Source organism: Macaca fascicularis, chromosome 4, assembly GCF_037993035.2.
Source record: "Macaca fascicularis isolate 582-1 chromosome 4, T2T-MFA8v1.1".
Taxonomy (NCBI): domain Eukaryota; kingdom Metazoa; phylum Chordata; class Mammalia; order Primates; family Cercopithecidae; genus Macaca; species Macaca fascicularis.
Genome location: NC_088378.1, coordinates 34,060,646 through 34,087,931, shown reverse-complemented (window position 1 = coordinate 34,087,931; position 27,286 = coordinate 34,060,646). Strand labels below are relative to the sequence as shown.

The window sequence follows — 27,286 nt, the reverse complement described above, 5'->3', positions numbered from 1 at the left end:
GGATCTTGCTATGTTGTCCAGGCTGACCTCGAACTCCTGGACTCAAGTGATCCTTCCACCTCAGCCTCCAAAGTAGCTGTACTTCAGTAATATTTTTAACTCTCTACAAAGATCCCCAAATCACCAAATACATCACATTTCAAATGTATAAATTTGGTTTCTTTTTAAAGTTACTTAGGGATAAGATAAAAATATTTAAAAAATGTGTTTCGGACCAATGCACTCTCATGTTTGACTATTTATATTGTGCCTTTTGTGATCTTTGCTGCTAATCTACAATAATCTCAGCTCTCATTATTCAAATTATTGAGTCACCGAATCAGATAATATTCTACTAAATGATATCAACAGAGTCTCAGTTCTTCTCATTATTAATGATCAATGCAAAATAACTATTGCAGAAATTAAGTATCTGTAAAACTAGTCAGGTTGCCAAGAAAAGTCAAAAGGCTAGAGTAAATCCATTTTAAACCGTGAATGCATTTTCTCCCAGGAAGATTTTACTATAGATATTCCCTTCATTTTTACATGATCACCATGGTAACCACATTTCTTATGGATCTGAATTTAAAATTAGTTCACATCAATTTAGTATACATGAAATTCATTATATATACATGTATATGGAACAGGTACCCTATATTAGACCACGTCAGTGACAGCTACCACATACCTGTGAGGGCCCAGATGTCTTGCTCTCTTAAAATGGCCAATCCCTTTACATCCCGGGGTTGAGCATCCACCGTGTTCTGAAGCTTCCATTAATTCTAGGGGGCCTATGAAAGAGCAAAGAAAAGAAAGAAGGGGCAAAATATTAAGCAAAAATCTGTTAAGAGTCAAATGTCTGGGATCAGAATAAGGAAGAAAAAGACTCCCTAAAAATCCAATTTTTGAATCAACATACAACATATATAAACAGAAAAAGCAGATCCTATAAAAATGAAAAATATTTTAAAAGACACTACGTTTAAAGGTTTTTCCTTATGACTGTTCACACTAGTTATCTTTCTTCAACAACGAAATGGTAAACTCTGATCTAACAATCTTTCAAAACACCATAAAGTCCAGAGATATCTAAATATGAATTAACAAGAAGAGTCAAACACCTTTTATTAAATAACATAATTAAAGCATGACTACTCACATACCGTGAACACTTCAAGTGCTACAGAAGAATCCAGAATGACAGTTCCAGATCCCTCCATGCTCTTCCTTCTACATTGCAGAGACCCTCCCTCATTCTGACCACTGAGGTTAGTGTGGGCTCTCCTGGAAACTGTTCTAAGCATTCAGACACATTCGGTTTTGTTTGACTTTGCCACATAAAAGGCACAACATAGATGTTTTATTTTGCCACATAAAGGACCAATATCCTTCTTTGGTTTTTAACTTCTTGTCTTACAAATTTTTCTGTTGCAATACTAACATTCTTTGTGACTACTGCATAGTTTCTACAGCACAGTACACCACAATTTATTTAACTAATATTTTCCCCCAAGCTTTGTTATTCTAAACATGCTACACTGAATGCCATGTACATGTGCCCTTATGCAGGTTGTATGGAGCATCCAGAAGTGAAGTCACTGGATACAGGAAGTACACTAAATTTTTAAAAAACTTGATAGTAATTTATTGTATTTCCTACATATTTTTTTCTATAATGTATACATTTTCCTCCAAAATTAAGGTCGTGGTATGTTAAGTTCTCCATGTGTCTTTTCTGAAATTTGAATTTAACTGAGATTTGTATTAAGATAATTATAGATTCACAAGCAGTTGTAAATAATAATACAGAAAGAGATCTCTTTTGCACTTTGCCCAGTTTCTCCCAATGTTAACATTTACCAAAGCTATCATATAAAATTACTATCAGAATGCTAATATTGAAACAATAAATTTTGAAAGTCTCACAAATTGTCTTCCGAAAATTTAACATGAATTTTAAGAGGTGATATTTACTTCTAAATAAAACAGAAATGTCTATACATGCTTTACTTTTTCAGGCATGTTTTTTTTTATTTATATTTCTGTGACTATGGTAATTAAAATGTAGTAAAAGGAAAGGATTACATAGAGAAGAAACATCAGTAGAGAGAGGAAGAGAAAGAGAAGGGCTAAGGATGAAATCTTAAGAATGTTACTTATGGAAATGGAAACACTTATACAAGCTATTTGTGTCTCTTACTCAAAGGAGGCTGAAGAGGATGTCCTGTTTTTGAACACCAGCCTACAGGGTGAATATCAGGAGAATCCGCATCTATCCAGTAATCATAGCAATTATTCCAGCCATCAAAGTGAACCTGGATGACACAAGGACATTAACAGTACAAATTAAGTCACAAAAATTCCTGTAATCAGAGTTCTGCCCACAGCATAACCATTTTCATTTTAACATATATAGTAGGATTTAAAACCCAATAAATCAGTTCAATTATTCAAAATACTTCACTCATAATGTGAAAAAAAAAGACATCTTTGAATCACCTTCAATGTATTATATAACCAGTCATAAATGCTCTGCCAATAGTTCTACAGACATATTATGTGTATTTCTCAACACCATGAGCAACATGAGAACAGGAACTGTTACAACATCTTCATATGATCAACATCAAGCACCCAATAAAAATGCAGAAGGAGTTAAAAATTCGGGTAAGGGAAGGAGGGAAGATGAGAGGGGAAAGTGGAGAGGAAGGAGAGGAAAGGAGGACATTTCAAGTACATGTCAAGCCTTCTGGATTTGTGTTGAAAAAGACTTAAAAAAAAAAATTCAATGCCTGCTAAACACACATACAATTTACAAAATATCCCTCCACCCAGTGTGTTTTTAGACATCATTTTTTTTCCTTGCGAATCATTACAGTTTTTCTCAAATATGTGTTCTATTATTGTTTTATTTTAAATTATTATGGGTATATATTTATGAAGTACATGTGACATTTTGATATAGGCATATAATGTATAATGATCAAATCAGGGTAACTGGGGTATCCATCACCTCAAGCTTTTGTCATTTCTTTGTTTTATGAATATTCCAGTTCTACTAGTTACTTAAAAATATATAAATTATTGATAACTGTAGTCACCCTAATATGCTACCAGATACTAGATCTTACTCATTCTATCTAACTGTATTTTTGTGCCCGTTAACCACCCCCACTTTATGTCCTGCTCCCTGCTATGCTTTTCAGCCTCTGGCAACCCTTATTGTACTCTCTTGTCCTCATGAGTTCAATTATTTTTAGCTCCCACACATGAGTGAGAACATGCAATATTTGTCTTTCTGTGCCTGGCTTATTTCATTTAACATAATGTCCTCCAGGTTCACCCATGTTACTGCAAATGACAGTATTTCATTCTTTTTTATGGCTGAATAATATCCATTGTGTATATATACCACATCTCTTTATCCATTCCTTCAACTGGTGGATACTTAGGTTCCTTCCGTATCTTAGTGAGTGTGAAAAGATATGTCTTATTATAAAGCAGTCACTGCTTTATATTGGGTGAAAGGGCAGTTAGTCTTCTAGTGATGGTCACTAGGAATCGATTATGTTTCTTTTAGGTTATTATACATTTTTTACCTTTTAGGAAGAAGGGATATACTGAAATGCTTTAGATATTTTATTTTTAAATCAAGTTTGCTAGTTATATCCACTGATCACAGAGTATTAACAAAACAAGTCTGCCAGTTAGATTTCTTTTTTAAAGTCTATGAACCTCTCATTCCTTACAAGACAACAGATGCCAGACGGATAAAAAAAGTCAAAACACTAAAAACTGAACAATAAACATTTGAGAAGAATGTGTGAATGAACTTATTTGTAATCACAGAGTGGGTCAGCCTTTGTAAGCAAAACACCAAACTCAAAAGCAGTAAAAGACTGATCAATTTGATTACATGAAAATTTAAAGCTTCAGAATGGCAAGTATTATAAACTAAAACGAAAGACCCACAAGAAACTCCCCAAAATGCATTTGCAACACCTGTGTCAAGAACTCTGCTCCTCAATTTATAAAAATATGATGTAACAGCACAAAAAGATGAAAAACCCAATGGAAAGATGAAAAATGGATACAAATAGCTCATTATCTGAAACATAAATATAAATGCTTAGTAAAGATATGAAAAGACAATAAATTTGAGGCCAGGCTCAGTGGTTCATGCCTATAATCCCAGCACTTTGGGAGGCCAAGGAGGAAGGATCACTTGATCCCAGGAGATCGAGATCAGCCTGGGCAATTTGGCAAACCCCATCTCTCCAAAAAAAAAAAGAAGAGAAAAGAAAAGAAAAACCTAAGTGTAGTCCCAGCTACTCAGTAAGCTGAGGTAGGAAGATCACCTGAGCCTGGCAGGTTGAGGCTACAGTGAGCCAAGGCCGTACCACTGCACTCCAGCCTAGGTGACAGAGTGAGACCTTGTCTCAAAAAAAAAAAGAAGAAGAAAGACAATCACTTTCACTTATAATTAAAAAACTACAAATTAAAATCACAAGATGCAATTCTTCTCCTATTGGCCTGTCAAAAATGTTCACATTTTGGTCATTCCTACAGCTGATTAAGAATGAGAATAAATGGGTGTTCTCATAGACCACTGACAGGAGCGTTAACTGCTTAGATATTTCTGGAAAGCTACTGGGCAATAACAGCTTAGCACTTAAACGACATTAATTTTGACTTGATAATCTCAGTAACTCATTGTTTGTATTAGAAAACAACTAGAAGTTACCACAGTGCCCATCATCAGGAGACTGGTTAATAAATTATGGTATATTCATATAATGAAATAGAACATAGTTCGTAAAAGTATATATATGTGCTTAAAATAATGTTCTTCGCAATGAATCTACTTTCTTAAGCTTAGAAATAAACTAATCCTAGAATCAAAATCCCACAGAAGATATGAAAAGATGTGTGTCAGCAAGATAAGAGGATAACCCAAGAAAAACAAAGTATGTGATCCAGGAAAATGAAACACAACCTAGTCTGTCAGTAAAGAGAAGTGTCAGGATGAAAGCTTTGTACCAGGCTTAGAGTATTTCCACCCAGAGTGGAATAGGTGGCTGCTGACTATGAGAAGGAATTCGAGAAAAAAAAAAAGAGTATTGATGTAAAAATTTTCTCCCATTCTGTAGGTTACCTGTTCACTCTGATGGTAGTTTCTTTTGCTGTGAAAAATGCTCATTATCACTGGTCATCAGAGAAATGCAAATCAAAACCACAATGAGATACCATCTCACACCAGCTAGAATGGCGATCAGTAAAAAGTCAGCAAACAACAGATGCTGGAGAGGATGTGGAGAAATAGGAACGCTTTTACACTGTTGGTGGGAATGTAAACTGGTTCAACCATTGTGGAAGACAGTGTGGCAATTCCTCAAGGATCTAGAACTAGAAATACCATTTGACCCAGCGATCCCATTACTGGATATACACCCAAAGGATTATGAATCATGCTACTATAAAGACACATGAACATGTATGTTTATTGTGGCACTATTCACAATAGCTGAGACTTGGAACCAACCCAAATGTCCGTCAATGATAGACTGGATTAAGAAAATGTGGCACATATATACCATGGAATATTATGCATCCATAAAAAAGGATGAGTTCATGTCCTTTGCAGGGGCATGGATGAAGCTGGAAACCATAATTCTCAGCAAACTATCTCAAGAACAGAAAACCAAAACTGCATGTTCTCACTTATAGGTGGGAACTGAACAATGAGAACACTTAGACACAGGGCGGGGAACATCACACACTGGGGTCTGTCGTGGGGTGGGGGGGGGCAGGGGGACGGAGAGCATTAGGAGAAATACCTAATGTAAACGACGAGTTATTGGGTGCCGCAAACCAGCATGGCACATGTATACCTATGTATCAAACCTGCACACTGTACACATGTACCCTAGAACTTAAAGTATAATAATAATAATAATAATAATAATAAAAAGATAGAGTATTGAAAATACACTGAGCTTTTGACTCAAAGGCATGTGAGATCCACTGTCACACTTGTAAAAATTTAAGAAGACAACAAAACTAAATTATGAACAAATTACTGACTCCCAGAAAAACAGTCACAAGGAAAAGATTACTTTGCTCAACAGTGAATGAGAACCAAACTATGTAAAATAACTGCTGAAAAGGTAAGGGGAAGGGAAGAATAGCAAGATCTAAATCTCAAATTACCACAACATGAAGAAAATAAACCATATGTAAAGTTGATGAGCTGAGAAAGAGTAGAATATAGGTAATATTTTAGAAAATGACAGATAAAAAGGTCCTAAGCAAGAGCTAAAAGAGCCAACCGTTTTTGCTTCCGGGGAGCCAGGTTGGGGAGTGGGAAGGAATGAGGCAGGAATAATCTTCTGTTACTAAAAACATAAATGAGAGCAAAACCATTCTGGGCCATTTTTCCTCAATGGCATCTGATCAAATATAGAACAATTTTAAATGTTTTACTATAATAGCTCAAGGTGTGAAATATGTAATCTTAAAAGATGATTTTACTCAAGAGTTGATTTTATCACTGAAAAACTTAAAATATTAAGCTACACTAATAACTTGGTCTACATTTTCCTCTTCTTCCTTCTTCAAAAAGATTAGCTTTCCTGCTGTTTAATCTCCCATTTATTAAATAAACTCCTACTCTTGCAAGCTTTTTATATTCTCAGAAGCTTCTGATGAATTCTGAAACTTAGTCACTGACCCCTGTATACAGGCCTTTTAAAGACCTCGTAAATACAAAGATGTTTGTTCCGTGGTTCATCTTCAGCTACGAAATTAATTCCAGTAATCACCAAAAGATAATTGTCAACTGTAGCCCTCACAGCCAGCTATTTCTGGGGTGTTAAGGACTGACCAGGATGTTGTATTAGAGAATCCAGCTAGAAGTAAGAGGTGGAATCTAGTCTACACTTTTCCTGTTAACTAACTGAACTACCCACTTTAGCATACTTGACCTCTCTGGGCCAAAAATTTCGCACGTGTAAGAGAGTTGATCTACGTTTTTAATTATAAAAGTAATCTACATTCTGGAAACTAAACGATTAAAAAACCTAATCATTTATAGTTTCAGCACCCTGAAAGAAGCACTGTCATTACTTTGGTAGGATTCTTTCCAGAATTGCTTATATATGTATTCTTGTAAAAATAAACGATAGCAGATACCAAAACATAATGTAAACCTGAATTTTTCAATTGCTGATATTAAGTAGTCTTTGAAAGTATTTAATTTTACCATCATGTAGATATAGAGTAATACATTTTACCCATCAGCTACTGCGGTTGCTTCCAATGTTAAGTACTATAAACAGCACTGATATATTTTCCTGGGAGTTTTCATTTTTGCATATTCCTTTTGGCTATTCCCTTAACATTCTTAAATGAAAGGATAAACAACATTCTACGATTTTGTTAACCTATTGCCAAACTGCTCTTTGGAAAGGCTGACACATTTTATATTCCCACCAGCCATATGTGATAATTAAATTTTCATGCACTCAAACCAATATATTTTTTTTCAATTCTGAGCAATCTGATTTATAAAAGTAATATTGTGCTTAATTGTAAATGTATTTGATTACTAGTCTAGATTTTATTTTAAAAAATACTTCTAGTTCTAAAATACTGATTGCTTTATGACTTACTTTACTACCAAATATAGTAAGAAAATGTACTTGAAAAAATGGTAAGCACAGGTCTTGCATTTATAAAATTTTCTAAAATGCTACATGATTCTATAATCTTAACAGTGAATTAAATGTTAAAATTTCTATTCTATAGAAACACCACATTTGTGTAGTTTTTCATGTTATTTTATAATTTATTTTCTTATATACTATCTTATTAGAGACAGTTGAGAATGTAATTTTTTTAAAAAGAGCATAAACTTAGACTCCTAGAGCTTAGAACTGAGATGTCATTCTGCCACTGCCAGTAATTAACAACTCATTTAACCTTTCTGAGCCTCTGCCTCATCAATAATAGTAGTAACAATGTACACTTCCCACAAATGTTGAATAACATGAGAACAGAGTTACCCTGTAAAACATCATGTACATTTAAAGTCTTGCTGTTGTAACTATTATTCTTCCTAATAGGAATTCCAAACAATTGTATGAAGGAAGTAGAACAGGCATTGTTCCGGTTTGAGGGTGAAGTTAACGCTTAAGTCAGAAACAGAGATGAGTTCTTCCAGCTCCTTTCCTGAAGTCCACTTCACTTTATCATGGCTGGACATAACAAGCTGATCCCATCTCCCTAAACATTTGCTTATTTTCTAAGAGGCATCTGACTTTTACTACTCTAATTAAAATCTGATTTTATTCATGAAATTATTCACCTTTACTTGGCCTATATTAAGAGACAGGATGTTCCTCTGAAAAGACTACTACTAATCTACCCCACAAAAACATTAATCTTTATTTTTTTAAAAAAAAGGGCATACTATCAGAGAATGATATTATCTTTTCTTCTGAATATAATACTACTTTAATGTGTGGTATCTACTTTCTTTCTCCCAATACATACTCAAAATATTGAGTCATTCATAATTAACGATAAATTGTTTTACACAGATTAAAGGATAAACCTGGAAGAATGCTGATTTACAAAGATGCACAGCCAATTATTTTGCATATTCCTATGATTTTGCTAATTACAGGACTTCACAAGTTTAAGTATCTACCAAAGTTTTTATCCAAAACGTCTATAACAAAAGATAAAGCCAATCCACCATACAGAACACTTACTTTTACTCGGTGATCATCTGTGTCTGCCACAGTTGCTACTCTAATAAACATGGGGTTCCTTTTGTCTACGACCTCAAGCTTCATTTTTTTCTGGAATCCATGAGGAGGTTTCTGCCGTAACAAAAAATTTTACACAGTGAGATAAAGAGGAAGAGAAGGTAAACTTGACGTTACAAAGGAGAAGAAGAAGAAGAAGAAGAAAAAGCTGGCCGGGCGCAGTGGTTCATGCCTGCAATCCCAGCACTTTGGAAGGCTGAGGCGGGTGGATCACTTGAGGCCAGGAGTTTGAGACCAGCCTGGCCAACATGGCTGAACCCTGTCTCTACTAAAAATACAAAAAGTAGCCAGACATGGTGGCATGCACCTGTAATCCCAGCTACTCGGGAAGCTGAGGCACAAGAATTGCTTTAGCCTAGGAGGTAGAGGTTACAGTGAGCCAAGACTGTGCCACTGCATTCCAGCCTGGGCAACAGAGGGAGACTGTCTCAAAAAATAAAAATTAAAAAAAGAAATAGCTGAGCTATTTAGAGAATGATGTCACAAAAGAAGACAGAAAAATTTTAAATGGTTAGAACTTGCTGTCATTTTTGAAATAAAGAAAGAAAATAAGAGAACCAGCCTTTCGAACTCTCAACTTCCCAGAGTAGCTCTGAACTTCACCCTGTCTGTCAAAAAATTCCAACACAGATGCATGAGCAAGGGAAATAGCAAAGTAAAATTCAAAATACTGTAGTTATTTGATTACTCAGAGGGAAGACAAGACATTTTTCTTATTAGTTGGAGGTGTACTGGCAAAAATCTACAAGCATAAAATTTGTCTTTAAAAAGAGAAAGGAAGAACATTAAGGTGGTTGAGATGAGACACCAAAATTAGAAGTGGTAATGGGGGCAAAAAGCAGAAGATATCTTTAAAACAGAAAATTAGCAATCAAACGTAAAGGACAGAATCGGGAATGGGTTGGGGGAATCAACAGCTACCTACGCCTCAGTACTCAGCAGAAACTTATAAGCCTCTGAAAAAGTCACAGACTGTGGAAGATAAGGTGATTGTCTGACATGACGTTAGGCAAATCAGTTAATTTTCTGAGCTGCAGGTCTCTCTTCTGTAAAGTGGGTATAAGTGTTGCTGGGCAGGATGCAGTGGCTCATGCCTGTAATCCAGCACTTTGGGAGGCCGAGGTCGGTGGATTGCTTGAGCTCAGGAGTTTGAGACAAGCCCAGGAAACACAGCAAAACCTCTTCTCTATGAAAAATACAAAAATTAGCCCAGCATGGTGGCATATGCCTGTAGCCCCAACTACTCAGGAAGCTGAGGTGGGAAGATCACTTTAGCCCGGGAGGTGGAGGTTGCAGTGAGATGAGATGAGATCGTGGCACTGCACTCCAGCCTGGGCAACACAGCAAGACTCTGACTCAAGCAAACAACAAAAAAAGGGTTGCCATCAAAATTAAGTATGTTATGTAAGTATCACAGAGCAGTCAAAGCAAGACACCTAAAAGACCAAACTAGAAAAATCTGTTTTCTCTCTGTTGTGACACTAGATATGTAGGCTGATCCTAATGTAATTGTATTCATTTAAAGTGAAGTGTAATGCAGCTCTGCTTCCCATTAGACAAGAGTTTAAAGTTAAAGGGGGGAGGGAGCGTGGATAAAAATTCATAAATACGGCATAACTCTAAACAGTTTTCTTTTTTAAATCTTCAACTTGCTATCAGATGAAATTACACACATTTTTTGATATAGTTTCTCTTCATGCCTTATGGTTTTGCTCTTAAAATTTTTTATGTTCTTTCTTCTAAATTTGGACCTATACCTAATAATTAATTCTAACATTAAAAATCCTAGCAATTTATACATAAAAGGATCACCTAAAGAAAATTATTTACCATAAGCTAATCATGACACATTTTAAAAAATAAATATTTGATATATTTTTCTCTTCCATTAAATTCATGAGAAATACAAATTATAAAGCAAGCTATTTGAGATGAAAAAATAAGAAATATGTTTCACTTCTTATTCCTTCCTTGCATAAAAATGAGGTTCATTTGAATCTTAATACTATATTTATATGCAAGAAGCAATGACCCTGGGTTAGAAAGATACTGTAATAAAAGCGGATGATCTTGCATTTTGGTAATTAAACATGCTGATCTATAGCAATAAAATAAAAAAAAAAAAAACAGCATCTCAGCTTGCCATAAACAAATCCAAATAAATTATCAAATGGTTTTTATTGGAAAATATTTTCATGTTCTGTTCTGGTCTTTTAGAATATCTAGCTAAAACGACAAGATTGCTATAAGATTTCAACAACTGGCCCCACATAGTATCAAGTAGAATTATTTTCCAAGGAGACTTTAAAGTCCAAAATCAAAGCATTTTTTTGGATGACAATAACAAAAATCCCAGTAACAATTTTGACTTTAAAAACTGTAAAAATTCAAAAACATCTTATTTGGTGCTCTATTTTTTTCTCATTCCTGTTCTGGTTTACTAATACCACTTGTTCTGTTCTTAAATTTCAATAAATAAATGATCTCATCCACACAAATTAATCAAATAGTATAAAATGTATCATCTTACCACTTTGAAAGCTCTTGCAGGAGCAGGTAAAGAATTGGTTTCTTCTAAGTATTTATCCCAAGAAAAATGTTTCACATTTGGATAACCTATGAAAGAAAAATGTAAATCCTATGAGGTTTAACCAAAATGACAGCAAGAATAACAAATTGTCCAACAAAAAGTATAAAATATTATAATCTAGAAAATTATGTTCATATATACCTGACAACTTTACTCACACATTCACAGCTATTAGTAATAATGAAACTGTTTTCATCTTGATCGTTATTTTTCTATTACTTTTAAAATGAAAATTTTATAGATATATATAATTTATATTTTCAGATGAGGATAGTCTTACAAGACAGACACACAAATACCCTTTAGCAATTTTGTTTCTATGAATCTAGAAAAATCTGACATATGTAATAAAGGCAACACACAATTGTTTGTAAATGTGAAAATTAAGTAAGTTAAATGACCTTCAATATACAAATATGCAAAAAAGTGTACATAAGCAGAAAGTACTTATTAAAAAGAACACGGTAGATTTATATCTATTAATATGTGAACAATTCCAGATATAACTTCATATTGTTAGTTCCAACAAACCCGCACAAATGATGTAACATTATTCATAGAATGTGTAAATCCTTCCTCCTGCCCTCTTTTGTTCCCTCCAGGGCCCCAAATCCATTAGGTAGGCATGAACAGGAATAAACAGTGGTCCAGTATGGTGGGAAATTAGCCACATAGAGGAAACTGAGAAAAGCAGCAAATATATTGGAGATAATGTTAGCCAGGTTTGAGGGAAACTGGAATGAAGCTGATGCATTGGATTTGAATTGGAACTAATGGTATAAATTCACAGTTTTCAATATATGAACAGATACAGAAATAGACATAAACATACATTTTTGTATATATGTATACACATGTATTTCCTAGCTATATTAGCTGAAATGCCTGGAAACACCAACAATCTTGTAGTAAATAAGCACACTTAGTGTTCAGATCTTAGTTTCTAAATATCATTCTCTACTAAAAAGAAGCATGGAACCTTGAAGAAATGGGTGACTCTACGGTGGGGTCAGGGAAAGTATGAGATAAGCCTAGCTGTGCCATAAAATAAGAAGTTCTAAAAAAATAAGAACATTTCAAAAGGACATGAAATGTGCCTAAAGGGGTTATAACTGGTTAATATCTGAGAAAATCTGAATATGAAGATAATGCTAGCAATCGATTATAACTCACTGATAAAAATAGTAATCTATGGGTCTACCCTGATATAGATAAATTGAACAAATAAATAGGAAGATAAGAAAAGCTATTCTTTGCAGGAAAATATCAACTAATTTTGTATAGGAAATGATAGAATAAGAAAAATTACAGTTTAACACTGTCAGAATAATATAATTCATGCTAGAAATGTCAACAGATGCTAAAACTAGCAAATGATATTGGGACGAGATACACAGTCTCAAAGTATCTCTCCAGAAAATACTTATTAGTTACAGAGAAAAAATAACTCCCTTAGTGGACAAACCGAGCAAACACCATCTTGATCCATCAGTGGTAAAAGCAAACCAGTAAAGAGACAGACTGACATCATGAGCCACCTGAGAGAAGGCAATGAGAACACAGCACTATGTCTATGATATTCCCGCCAAAAAAGCACAGCCTGCGTATGATCGTGAGGAAATACCAATCCGACTCAAATTAAGTAACATTCTACAAAATAACAGATCTGGAATCCTCAAACTTATTAAGGTCACAAAAGTCAAGGAGAGCCTAATTAACAGAAGCTGGAGGGATCTGACAACTGAGATCCTTTTGCTAGGAATGACATCACTAGGACAACTGGCAAACGTGACTGGGTCTCTGAGTCAGGGAAAAGATGAGTTCTGCACTGTTCTTGCAACCTTTCTGTACATTCAAAATTGTTTCAAAATAAAATGGTTAAAGAGTAAAGATGCAGCCGGGCGCGGTGGCTCACGCCCGTAATCCCAGCATTTTGGGAGGCTGAGGCAGGCAGATCACGACGTCAGGAGATCGAGACCATCCTGGCTAACATGGTGAAACCCCGTCTCTACTAAAAAATACAAAAAATACAAAAAAAAAAAAAAAAAAAAAAAAAAAGCCAGGTGTGGTAGCACGACTGAATTCGACTGAATTATAAACATCCAGGAAAGGAGATACATGGCTTGATTCTTTGCCTCACGTTAAGAAGGTGGTAATGCCTTACACCACTCCTTCCAGGGTACGTAACCAGGAACCCGCTGTTGTTCACTGGTTCATTGTTAATTAATCAGATCTCTGATCATGACCAAAAATGGTGGTACGGAAAGAAAGACTGATAAAAAACTGGGAATTCTAAAGGGATCCTCAACCATTTTAGATGGTGATAGTGGCAAAGAAGCAACTATGGCAATCACTGGCCACTATTATTTTGTAAGCCACAGGACAAAGGAAGGTGGAATACAAGAAATCTTCCAGGCAGCACAACATTCGGGGTCATGAAACCATTAATATCTTGCTTTGTGTTTTGTTTGTTTGTTTGTTTTTCTTGAAACACTGTCTTGTTCTGTTACCCAGGCTGGAGCGCAGTGACATAATCATAGCTGACTGCAGCCTCGAACTCCTGGGCTCAAGCAATCCTCCTGCCTCAGTCTCACAAATAGCAGGGACTACAGGTGCATGCCACCTCACCTGGCTGACTTTTAAAATTTTTTATAGAGACAGGGTCTCACTATGTTACCCAGGCTGGTCTTGAACTCCTGGGCTCAAGTGATCCTCCTGCCTCAGCCTCCGAAAGTGCTGGGATTACAGGCGTGAGCCATAGGTGCCTGGCCAATACTTTGCTTTAACCCTTCATGATTTACGTCAATGCTATTCCACCTTCAAAATAGTACTGGAAATGAGTCAAGACAGAGGCTTTCCTCCCTTTAATATATGAGAAAACTCGGGGAGTGGATAGGACTTGACTTGCCTATTATAGGAATGACTGGTCCTCCTGAGTGAGTAAATGATCAGACACTCTACGTGAGATGAAACCAGCTGTTCCAATAGAATTTGAAGCTCTCCAATCTTCCAGCTTACATGCTGCAGGCTACATTCAAAAACAGCTCCTAGTAAACCCAGGACTCACCCTGTCTCTGCGATGAAGGCAGTCTTCACTACTCCTGTAAGTGTCCACTAAGCAATCGCCTACTGCGCAGGGATACCTTCTGTTTGACGACCCTGTCTTTTCATACCAGAAGTGGCCATGGCATCTTAAGTAGTGATGTACTCAGAAATACACTGTCTTGATTATGAAGAAGCCACAGAATCTGTTCTTTTGTTTGTTTGTGTTTGTTTTTTTTTTTTTTTTTTTTGAGAGAGAGTCTCGCTCTGTCGCCCAGGCTGGAGTGCAGTGGTGTGATCTCTGCTCATGACAAGCTCCACCTCCTGGGTTCACGCCATTCTCCTGCCTCAGCCTCCTGAGTAGCTGGGAGGCTACCACGCCCAGCTAATATTTTGCATTTTTAGTAGAGACAGGGTTTCACCGTGTTAGCCAGGATGGTCTCATTCTCCTGACCTGGTGATCTGCCCGCCTTGGCCTCCCAAAGTGCTGGGATTACAGGCGTCAGCCACTGCGCCCGGCCCAGAATCTGTCCTTTAGCACACAAAAGAAACTCAAAGTGATATAAAACAAGGACACTGTTTATCAGCAGTTACACTGTTCCCGGTTAAAGAGACAGCAAAGGAGCTGAGAAGGCTCTATGGCCAGAGGCAGACAGCAGAAGCGCCTGAAAACTTCAGCGAACACAGAGGCACTACTGGCATGAAGGTGCAAAATCTATTTTAGAACCAGGAATCACGACGGAAAAAAGAAAAGTGAGCGTGTGAGTTATAAACTAAGTAAAAAAATCTAAAGCCTCAATTTCTCACTTAAATGTGAACATTGTTCTTCTGTGAGGACTGATGCTGACATGAAGTCTGTTCTCCAATCTACACACAACTGCTGTCCCTCTTATCCATTTTTCTGGACTTGTTCAAGCCTTAGACAATTTGCTTCTATGGTTAGACAATATATTTAAATATATACTAATATAAAGTCTAGAAATGAATTTCAAGTTGAGACGTGAAAGATTTTTTAAAACAGAACTTATCTTTTTTCCGAGAAAGACAAAATTTGAGACTCTGTTATGAACTAAGGCAATACTTAACATAGTTGAAAGTACATCGGGGTGAGCAAACTAACACCTGCAGGTCGGTTGCCTGTTTTTGTAAATAAACTGTTACTGCAACACACCCACGCACAATGGTTTACCTATTGTCTATGGCTGTTTTTGCACTACAATTGTTTTGAGTAGTGGTGACAGGAACTGCATGGTCTGCAAAGCCAAAATATTTACTATCTGGCCCTTTACCGAAAAAGTCTGCCCACTCTTGAAGTCTATGAATAGTATTAGACACATTAAAAAACACACACCTGGTGGAGTAATAAGGGTTCTTCTATGTTCTTTACACCAACCAACTGGATGAATGTGTGGACTGGACGCTTCACACCTGTAAGTTATACAAGTTAAAAAACTGCAATTATCAGGACAAACTCACAAAAACTAGTAAAATAAAAAGAAAATTAGAGATCATGAACACTTTACAGAGAGTTTCATTTATTACAATCAATCTAATTTGGAAAAAAATGCTAAACCAAAGAACTTTTTAATATATTAATATCAAGTGGATTTTTATTAGATAAATATTATACGGATTTGACACCACGCAATTTTCTTTTCCCCACAAATTTTGTTATATCCAGTAACTTCAACTACAGCAAAAATGCAAACATAATATCATTAAAATCTATAATTTAGATTCATTAAAATCATGTGGAACAATAAACTTAGACTGTGTGTACATAGGCAAACCAAAATTATTTCAACATCACTAAGGGTAAATGCACAAAGGCAGGGAGTGTGATCATCCTTAATGACCAACATGTTATTTCTGTTACCCATTAGAGTAACAGAGACCAGGAATTAAGACAAACTGTTACTCTCTTTTCTTTACCTCTTTTTTCTCCTTTCTGTCATCTCTATTACGGTCAAGTATCTATTTTTCTAAAGTCTCTTTATCAGCATGTGTACCTGGTACATCTAATTCCTTGCTCCTACTCACACTTTTGCTATATAAGTTTTCCTCTTCTCAACATGCAACACGTTTCAGCCTGTTAACATCATATGGAACCCGAGTGTTCTGCAGAACAGAGTCTGGAAAATGTTGGTCTAAAAGATGCCAGGAGTCCAGTCTTGCTATATTAACTAGGATGTCTGTTGAGTCTATACTGAGATCAGGAAATCTCAACACAGCCCTCTTGATGGGAAACTAGAAGGCAGAAAGCCAGGAAGGTAATGGTGTGGCTGGAGTTTCTAGGGAAGAAGGAAGTCTTATGAACAGCGAAACAAAGAATTTTCTACAAAATGTCCTAAGTGGGTGAGATTAGCACACAGTCAACCAAGCCAACCTTTCTAAAGGCATAGCCTGGGACAATAATACATGGTGAGTTCATGTAACCACTACTGAATGCTGATTGTTCTCAGAACTCACTTCAGTAGAAAATACCTTTTTCTTAACACTTAAAGGCTTCTTCCTTTATTCAGTTGTTATCTCATACTGTCCCTACCACAAACTATTTTTCTTGTCATTATTTTAGGAATATGAAAAGAAAACAAGCACTGCTGGGTCAATGCCAAGTTCATGCTGCAATTACTATATTTCTTATAATACGTATTTTCATAGAAGATATTTTAATACACAATTCATTAAGATGTACTTTTATAAATCATACAAACAAGGCTTTGGGGCTCTATTTCCAGATACCATAGTGTTTTCCTTAAAAAATCATTTTGGTTATGGATTATTACTAATGTCTTACTGCCTTTATTTTAGGAAAGGATGTTAATTCATAGGTGGCATCATAAAAAATGAAAATATACAATATTTGTTTAACTTTTTTCCTTCTCAATCTAATATAACTTAGAGAGTAGTTTTTATAATTATCTGCCGGACTCACAGTGTTTATTTTAAAGTAGAAACATTGAACATGACTCTGTTGATTTTACTGGATATATAAATTGCAATTAAGGAAAATATTGCGGCCTCTTAATGGTCACTCATTCTTGTACTATCTGAATCTAATATGAAGTTTAAATAATATCCAGACACTGATCAAAGTCACCATTTAAAACAAAGAAGCTGTCTCAATAGAGAAGATAAAAATATTGCTGTTTTTATCTATTTTACTTATATTTTCTTAATAAGTAAACAACACTTCACTCAAAAGTTGGAAGGCTGTGATAGCCTTTCTGCTACTATTGTAAAACAAGTCATCTCTTAGTCCCATCTAGTGTTCAAAAGTAGAAATGTAACTGAGAAGAAATATGAAGAACAACTAAAGGTAGAAAGCAAGACAAAACATTGATTGCTATACTCTTCCTTTCTTTTGGGTTTTTATGTATATCATGAAAGAAGTTCATTTCAAAATTTTTGAAGTACATTTCACATATAAATGCAAATTATTCATAATGACTGCTAAGACCCAATGAGACTGAGACAGTAAATTCTCAAAGGGCCAGAAACCAAAGAAATAACTTATTTTAAAAAAATCCATGCTTACGATATAAGGATAAAGTTAGGAGACATGAAGATCCTCATTTTACGGAAATCAAAGAGGTTAAGCGATTTCACCAAGCACTTGGGTAGAAAAGAAAGGGATTCTGGGTTTTGTCAGTCACAGCCAAAAGTTAAGCAAAAACTAATGCACACACACTGGGCTCTGCAGTTTCAGACAGAGTCAAAGGAGAACATTGCAAGACACTTACTTATGGAAAACATCAAAGTCTCTCCATTAAGCAAGAGTGGTTTAGATTATTTGAAGAAATACAGGACACTTGGCTTCTCCACTGCCTATAACCCAGGGCATGATGACTCTGCCAATTTATTATCCAGTACCCAACTCTCCTGGCTCCCCTTATATGTGAACTCTTCAGGGCCTCCACTACTCTACACTTTACTACTAAACCCCAAACCTCATCAGCCTGAGTCATCAAGTGATCCTTTCCATCCCTAATTCATGTTCAATTCTATTACCCACAGCAGCTGTTTGAAATATTATTAATTTGCTTCAAGCTTAGAATCTTTCATTAACACAACGAATACTTGGAAGAGATAAAGGTGATAGCATCTCATCACCCTCTATCAATTTTTCCTTTTACTTCTTCTTTTTTTCCAGGCTGAGGGGAAAAGAAAGTTTATTTCTTCCTGAGGCTAGCTGCTCCTAGGAGACCTGGTCCCACCAATAACCCACAGTTTCAGAAATCACCGCTCTCTCCCTCCACAGTGGCCTCCTGCCTTCTACCTAAAAACCAAGCTCAAAAATGCTCATGGTGCAGGGAACCCTCCCTAGAAGTCAAGGCAACTTCCTCTTAAGCAGTGATCCATTTGCCTTCAGCACTAAACTTCTCTGCTTAATATCCCTTATTGCTCTTCAACTTTTTACAAGTCAGTTTCTGTTCCTAAAATTCTTATTTTAATCCCCACGACACCTGATGGGACAGGTATTATTATTAATCCCTTTCAGAAGACAACTGAAGTTTAAGAGTGTTAAGTAATGCACTGAATAAACTGGCTGCCATTACCCAAACACACTCTACCCCTGGGCCGAAACACAAGCAAGTGCTTTCCTTAGCCAAGAATATTCCATCCCAACCTCTAAGTACCCAGTCCTTCTTAGTCAAGCTCAAATCCCCGTGTCTTCTAAGAAGCCCTCCCCAAGAGCCCTCCAGTGAGCTTGAGTCAGTCCTTCCCTCCAAGTGCCATCACCCCTCCAAGTGGTTGGTTCTAAAAATTAAGCACTAACCACCATCTAACCCTGCAGCCAAGACAGTGGTGTTTAGTTTCTCTCCTTCCCCAGACCGTGAGACCCTCAGAGCTGAAGTTCAGAACAGCCCAGGTTCCATTCATCTCCACGACCTTCCCATCACCACCACCAACCAGAGCTTCCCAAATTTAACCAAATAGTGACAAGCCTATTAACTGACACTGCTCTAAGTAACTGACAACTTTTCAACATGATTTTAGGGAGACACATAAAATTACTACTGCTCTTAATCTGTAAATGTAAAAGAGATTCATCTCTAAAAAAAAAAAAGTTTACACTACACTTACAGGCAATAAGGAAAAGGCCCACTGCTATATTTGTTCTAATTCACTAACAACGCTTTTCTTTTTCATAGATCTTTTTGTTGCTAATTTTTGCCCTGACTCCACTGGGACACCAAAGTACAATGGAATCAAAAATCGCTGAAGCTGCAACCTCATTCATTCAGGCCTTCTACTAAACAATGGGCCAAATCCTGTTGTCAATCCTTCCGGATCCCAAAAGATAAGGGTACATGAAAACAATATTTTTTAAAAGAAAGGTTCCTTCCTAGTGCCTGGAAGAAAAGAGGAGGTGACTGTTCTCATCGTGTTCTGCCCCAGAGCCCAACCTTCAGGCAGCGAGAACAGAATCAGGAAAGAGGCTGCAGTGGTGGGAGGGCAGCAGCCCCCTGGAGCTACTCTCCCCATGGTACTGACTACCTTCCTGGGTCCCTAAAGTCCTTTCTAGTGCCAATATTCTATTATATCTAGGATTATTCCTAAATCTAACCAACTGTTAAGGAGATAGAATCAAACAGCTACCAACTATCAGTAACAAAAGCACAGAAGAAACCCAGAGGTAAAGCCATTTTTATTCTAGTATATGCTATTTTCCTTTCATAGAAGACTACTTTTTAAATCCTACATACATTTTTATCATGTTCCTCTTTGGAAGTTAGAAATGTTTTATTGCAACTAAACATGTAGTAACACAAATGTATACAGACACATATATATTTTCAAATTCCCACTAATGTAAACAAGAGATATAGAATTACGATTCAATTCAAAGCAAAAAATATCTCATTTCCAAACTATTTTAAATTGGGAAAGGCAATCCAATCTGTAACCTCAATTACATACCTAAGTAATTTATGCAGATAAAAACCATTCCAAAATTCAAAGATCAAAGAGCATAATATTTAGTAAAAGTGGAGAAATTCCAGAGCACTTAAGCAATTTCCACTGTGCCTTAACTGCATGTTGAGGAAGAGAACACACTGTTTTCATTTTCAGACAATTAACAAAATATGATTCCGTGTCAGTAGCTGGAAGTCTAAGTAATTCTTAAAGTACATTCCATCCTAAAAATAATTAGTTTGTGCTCATAAAAGCACAAAACTCAAGTTAAAAGAGATCAATTTTTTTCTTTTCTTTGTATTTTTAGAACCCAGGATCTTTTTAGAATCCAGGATCTTTTCTAGAACCCAGGATCTTTCCTGTTTGTTTCCTAGACGTTTGGCATCGAAAAATGAATGTGGCGAATTCTTCTAGACTCTCCCCTTACTTTTTTCCACAATAATGTTTTCAAAGGTAACGCATCTTATGTCAAATTGGCAACTTATACCTCTAAAACACTGTAATACTATGAGACCACAAAAATTAAACTGACATTCACCTATTTTGTTTAAATCAGGCAAAAGCTTTAAAAAAATTCTCCCCCAATGAACCACAACTTTAAAAACAAAATATTCTCATTTCAACAGATTCTAGTTACTGGTTTAGAATCATTTATTAAGAAAAGGCCTGGAGCCCAGTTATCACCCCAGTAGTGCCATCATCACAGTCCACGAAGCACAGAAGGAGACAAACAGGTTTGATTCAGGACAGATTTAGACTATTTCCAAAGTTAAAGTTTTCTCATGCACTCACCCATTAAAAATAGGTATAGAAAATTTTTTTTGTTTTCGAAATTTTTGTGTAGAGTCAGGGGTCTTGGTATGTTGACCAGGTTGGTCTCAAACTTCTGGGTTCAAGTGATCTCCCACCTTGGCCTCCTAAATTACTGGGATTACAGACATAAGCCACCGTGCAGGCCCGACAATTTTAAATAAAACCAAAAGCACCAATTTACAGTAAATAGGAGGAACAGAAGAACAGAGTAAATAAGATGAGGTTTCAATGAGGAAATCAAACTGGGAGACTCAACAGCACAAACAACCTGGTGTCTTTAACAAAAGCCATAATCAATGAGGAAGAAAGGAGAGAAATAGGCATCTGTAAATCAAACGAGGTCAAGCAAGGCAATCACAAAGTGTATACCTTATGGGACCTAAAACCATCAAGCTAAAAACAAAAAAAAAACTCACTGAAACAACTGGAAGAAATATTTAAGTATGTTAGTAATATCATGGTTATTATTATTTTTTAAAAAATAAAACTAATTCCTCTCTTTAGAAGATATATACTGAAATGCTCTGATATCTGTAATTGATTTCAAAACAATTGCAGAGTTGGGATTTGAGGAGTAGGAATACAGAAGAAACATACTGGATATAAGTCGATAATTGTTAGTGCTGAGTAAAGGCTGCAGTAGGGCTGCTCTATTATTCTACTTTTGTGTATGTTAGAAACTGACTGTATTTCAATGAAAAACTTTTATTATAAACTGAATATAAAGATGTCCTACGAGGAAAAATTATGCTCTGCAGAAAAAAGCTGGGGAAAACAAACAAAATACTCGAAAGCACAGTCATTCCTTGGTGTCAGCAGAAGATGGTTCCAGAAGCCCCTTTGGACACCAATATCTAAGGATGTACAAGTCCCTTTTATAAAATGGCATAGTAATTGCATATAACCTACATACATCCTTCTGTTTACTTTATCTCCCATATACTATAAATCATTTCTAGATTACTTATCATACCTAATACGATGTAAATGCTATGAAAATAATTGTTATACTGTATATTTTTATTTGTATTATTTTTATTATTGCATTGTTATTTTTCTTTTTTTCATATTTTTGAACTGCGGGTGGTTGAATCGTGGATGTGCAACCCACAGATACAGAAGGCCAATTGTACTTGGGTCTGTGTAATCTAATCCTGGAACTAATGGTCTACATTTTTAAAAAATTCTGCAAAAAGCGTAGGTAACATATAATGTAAAGCATTTCAAAAATATGAATAGCAAATGAATTTCAACATCTCTTCTTTTTTAAACAATGCAAGCAAAACTTATGAGTATCTAAGAATCCCATCTGAGAAGTAACGGAAATTATCGACGTGTCTACTGAATGTTTAAATACACGGATGCTAAAAAATAAGGTCAAAAAACAAACTTCCCTGACATTTAGCAATATTTACATAAGTTAATATTTACTTATCCTATAACATGAGCCATATTTTATATAAATATATCTGTTACTTCTCTAAAATGTTCTCAGTTCAAGTGTACTCTAGAAAGAACTAAACACTTTAGAAATGCCTTTTACCAGGAAACTGAATTACAGCAATCAATGAAAATGAATTTGTTATGAAAAATCCTTATTCCAACTATTTAATCAAAATATAATGGCTTTATTATAATTATTTTATAATTACATAATTGTAAAATATGTTGCTTTTACTACTTTGTGCAAGATATCCAAAAACTGCAAGGATTAAAAATAATATTCTTCAATATATTTTGTAGTCAGCTATTATGAATGTTTAAATTAGCTGGTGGGCATGAAAATAAGAAGGGAAGATTAAAATACGTGTGAACATATGTCGGGAATGTGGAGTGTGCAGACTGCACTTCCATAGTAGGAAGTCAACTAAAATACCAATCATAAAGTAGAATTAAAGGATGCTATTTAAAATATATCCCATATGGAACAGGTAAAAAATTAAAAATCTGTAATAGGAAAAAGTGGGGCAAAATATTGGGTTTTTTTTGTTATAAGCTTTGCTTTATTACTGTTTTTAAACCGTTTACTTGGATAAACATTACATTTTTAAAAGCACACAACAATGGAAAATGTCTCACCAATAGTCATAGCTCTCATCCCAGTTGTCAAAATGTACCAGGAAACGATTGTCCACCATATCTGTTACCGTAGCAACACAGATGAATGAGGGATTCTTTTTGTCTACTGCCTCAAGCTTCATACCAACTCGAAAGCCCGATGGGATCACTGTCTATGGAAACACACAGATTTAATTAGAGATAAGCACACACTTAACAACCGCAAGAACTGCACACTCTCTGCACCTCCTGCTCAAAGGCCCAGCATCCACTGCTGTATTCACATAATTTAAAAATCATATGCCAGTTTCACAGCAGGGTCGCTTTCCAACAAGCAGCAATAAAAAAATAAAAATGCCCTACTGCTACACCCAATTAGCTATCTGGGTCTCAAAATGAAAATATCCATCACCCCACAGAGTTTAAAATAATTAATTTTAACATGTGTTTTGATGCCTTAATTAGAAAACTATAATAGGTAGGCAAGTTTTATTCACCATAGAGTTCATATTTTGTCCTTCTTTTCTTGATTACAGACTTAACAATGAAAATTATTCACACAAAATATGCACTTAATCTAAGTTAAAAATGTGCATGAGTCAGTACAAATTCACTCCCACTTCTGAAAATATCTCTCAAAAGAGTACTCTACCGAAAGTAGGTCATCTTCATATATGAAAGGCTGCATATTATTACAACTTTTACTCAACACTACAGATACATTTTATTCCTAATAGCAGCAAAAGAATTGGCTGTTGATGCACACAGCTATTCAAAATAGTTGGTAACTTAAAGAAATCCACAGATAATCAGTCATTCAGAACATGGAACAAAAACAACAAAAGTTCTGTAAGAGTGCTTGAGGTTCAGTAATATATAAACATCTCTTACAATCTTTTGTGACGAATAATATCTTTATCTATCTGTCTCTACATATATATTTACATATGTACACACATATATGTAGAGAATTAAATGTCTTCAATTCTGGGGCTCAGAATCAAGCTTATTTGTCTGCAGATATATAGTATACCTAGATACCAATGATGCCAATCACGACACACTACAAGTCATTCCTTCCCTTTAAAAAAAAAAACTTCTGTTCAGACTCAATTATACAGATATTATTCTAACTACTTAGGCAAGATAGATGCTATCTCTCATTTTAATATGATTATGCAATCATCATTGTAAAAACGTAGACAGCCGTGTATCTGAAAAGGTTAGAATAAGTTGTGTCTGAATGGATGGAAGGCACTAATGCTATACAGAAGTTTTTACTAAGGATCTAAGTACTGAAATTTATCCAAGTTCTGACCATAAATGTTTGAGTATTCTGAGGTAGAGGAATCTAGAAGTGGAAAAAGTGTCTCTTAGATACGAAATGGAGAGCCCAAGAGTAAGTTGTATGCTAGCAATGCATAATTTAGGAAGACGGTTCAAGGCAGTTCATCAAATCCCTGACCGAAGTCATCATCAGAGAACCAGACAGGGATTCGGAAACTTGGAGCAGAGAGGACACCAGGCTGCTAAGTCTTCCACCGAACTGACCTTCCTCCCTGGGATAAATTTTGACAGGGAATACCAACTGACAATGCACTGTTACACTTCGGCAATTACACTACCCTCTCAATTAAGATGTTTTAAAATAATAAGCTGGCCCATTAACACTATTAGTAACCTAAACACACACACACATGCATGCACACAAACACAATTTGTCAGTTCTCTAATTCAACCTGGTTTGCGTTTGATTAAATCAGAGAACATTTCAGCCATTAGACTGATGCTCTCAAACCAACTGGTTAACAGTGTTTCCCAAATGGAGGATTTTTGGAGTGAGGAGGTTTCTCCTGCCCTTGATATTTATTTATTTCCATTTGGAGGGAATGCTGTTAGTGAAACATTACTGCTTCTCTCCACTGTCTCACTCACTGCTACCTGCCTGGTGACTCTGGGAAGCAGGAACTGATCATACTAGAGAGAAAGCTGAGCTGCAGGGTGCACAGCTTCCACTCTGCTCTTTAAGAATCCAGTGTTCCCTGGGCTTGGGGGATAGGGGTGAAAGGAGAATGAAATCTCTTCAATTCTAGGGCTCACAATCAAGCTTATTTGTCTGCAGATACAAGCCATGCACGTTCTCCAACTTAGCTCTGACCATTTGTAAAGACGGCATTTTGGTTTTCCACTGGCTTGCCCTTTATTCTTTCCAATTAGATCAGAACTTGGGAAAAGAAAAATGTCATGGATCAAGTCTGCCAACGGAGGAACATGTTATGGAAAGTGGGAATACAGGTCAAGAAGTAGAAAAGACACACACATCCAGATTTTGCTTTTGTTTACTGTAAACAAAGCTATAAACTACAGTGAAAATACATCACAGTCTTCAGTGACCTCCTACATGTAAACTGAAACAGGGCTACCTTCATCTGGCTATGTGAATTCCATTTGAAGAGCACTCCCATATAAGTGATAATAACAATAAAATATCTCAGCCAATTTAGTTTTTTATGCATCTTAATTGTAAATCTCACCTGAATCTTATACTACCTTGTCTTCTACTATGCAATAAAAGAGACAACCATAATATGGCTATAAAACATATTTATTCATGAAGATTTTAAGCTAATTTTAAACTTTAATTAAGATAAGAGTACTCTATTTACCAAGGCAATATAATTTATTATAGTTCCTTGTTATCACTTGTAACTGATCCTAGGAGACACTCAAAAATCTTCTTCCTTTGAAAGAAAACATGCTTTGCATGTACTTACTATATTCTGATTTTCAAATAATGACTTAGGAGCAGCTTGAGCTTTACATGTCTTAAGATAGGTCTGCCAATTGAATTCTTCTTCTTTATACCCTAGAGTAAGCACATATGAACAGACTGATTCAAATATCAAAATATTTTACACTTAGTTTTCCAGTCCCACTTTTATCTCTAACATACCAAAATCAATCAAATGACTTTTTAAACAAAATTTAACTCATAATTCATAACTATGTATATTTAGACATTTATTTTCAACAAACTGTATTATTATTTTCTAATTCTGAATGAAAGGTAATGGATATAAAGAAAAGGAATAAGGAAACAAATACGTATTATACCCAGGGCACTTATTATCAGGGTATTTCTACCAGTATTTGGGTAGAATTCCTCAGCAGTATAGATGCTGAACTAGAATAGTCAAAATTCTTTATTTTTCTCTCACCTCGTCTATTTTGGGAAGACTAACTTATAGGAACAAGTGGGAAGTTGGAAATAATAGAAATGAAACAGGTAAAATCTTTTTGGCCTATCACTTCAAAAAGGACAATTAAAGGTTTATGAAGTAAGGATGCTGGCAAATTACAGTAAGGGAAATGTCCTCCCTTAATTTTTACAATTTCATTGAAGTTAACATTTCTTTTAAAAAGGAAATTGAGCATCTTATTTTATCTGCGAATATGCTTTCTTTTACATTCATTAAAGTCCAGAAGGCAGCATGAAAAAAACAGCTAATAATTTACCATATATAAAAGATCAATTCGTGAAAAGGCTTACAGATTTTCTTTCGCACCCTCATCTTTTCTATGCGATTTTGTTTAATCCTTCAGCTATCTGAAAATACCACTCTGCCATTATTTTTTCACTTAAAGGGATGGCTAATGCACTGAAGTCCTGAGATAGGCCAAAAATATCAACCTAGTAACCTTAATTTTTGACATAAACAAAAATAAATGTAATGACTGAAAAAGAAAGGAATAAGATATTACTAAATATGGCTGAGCACGGTGGCTTACACCTGTAATCCCAACACTTCGGGAGGCTGAGGTGGGCAGATCACTTGAGGCCAGAAGTTTGAGACCAGCCTGGCCAACATGGTGAAGCTCTTGCTCTAATAAAAACACAAAAATTAGCCAGGCATGATGGCAGGTGCCTGTAATCCCCGCTACTCGGGAGGCTGAGGTAGGAGAATCGCTTGAACCTGGGAGGCAGTGGCTGCAGTGAGCCAGTATCACACCACAGCACTCCAATCTGGTGACAGAGCAAGACTCC

The 27,286-nt window shown here is 35.8% G+C and overlaps 1 protein-coding gene across 13 annotated transcripts in view; it reads right to left on the bottom strand.

The window, feature by feature from the left end:
• L3MBTL3 (L3MBTL histone methyl-lysine binding protein 3) overlaps positions 1 to 27,286 on the bottom strand; it is a 122,884-nt gene that overhangs the window by 48,064 nt on the left and 47,534 nt on the right. For all 13 annotated transcript variants that reach the window (XM_005551804.4, XM_005551807.4, XM_065543387.1 and 10 more), the window contains 7 exons: positions 26,016 to 26,107; positions 23,263 to 23,414; positions 15,800 to 15,876; positions 11,347 to 11,432; positions 8,760 to 8,870; positions 2,186 to 2,300; positions 674 to 776 (listed from right to left, as the gene is read on the bottom strand). In XM_005551804.4, coding sequence (XP_005551861.1) covers positions 674 to 776; positions 2,186 to 2,300; positions 8,760 to 8,870; positions 11,347 to 11,432; positions 15,800 to 15,876; positions 23,263 to 23,414; positions 26,016 to 26,107 — 736 coding nt within the window. The remainder of the gene's footprint in view (positions 1 to 673; positions 777 to 2,185; positions 2,301 to 8,759; positions 8,871 to 11,346; positions 11,433 to 15,799; positions 15,877 to 23,262; positions 23,415 to 26,015; positions 26,108 to 27,286) is intronic.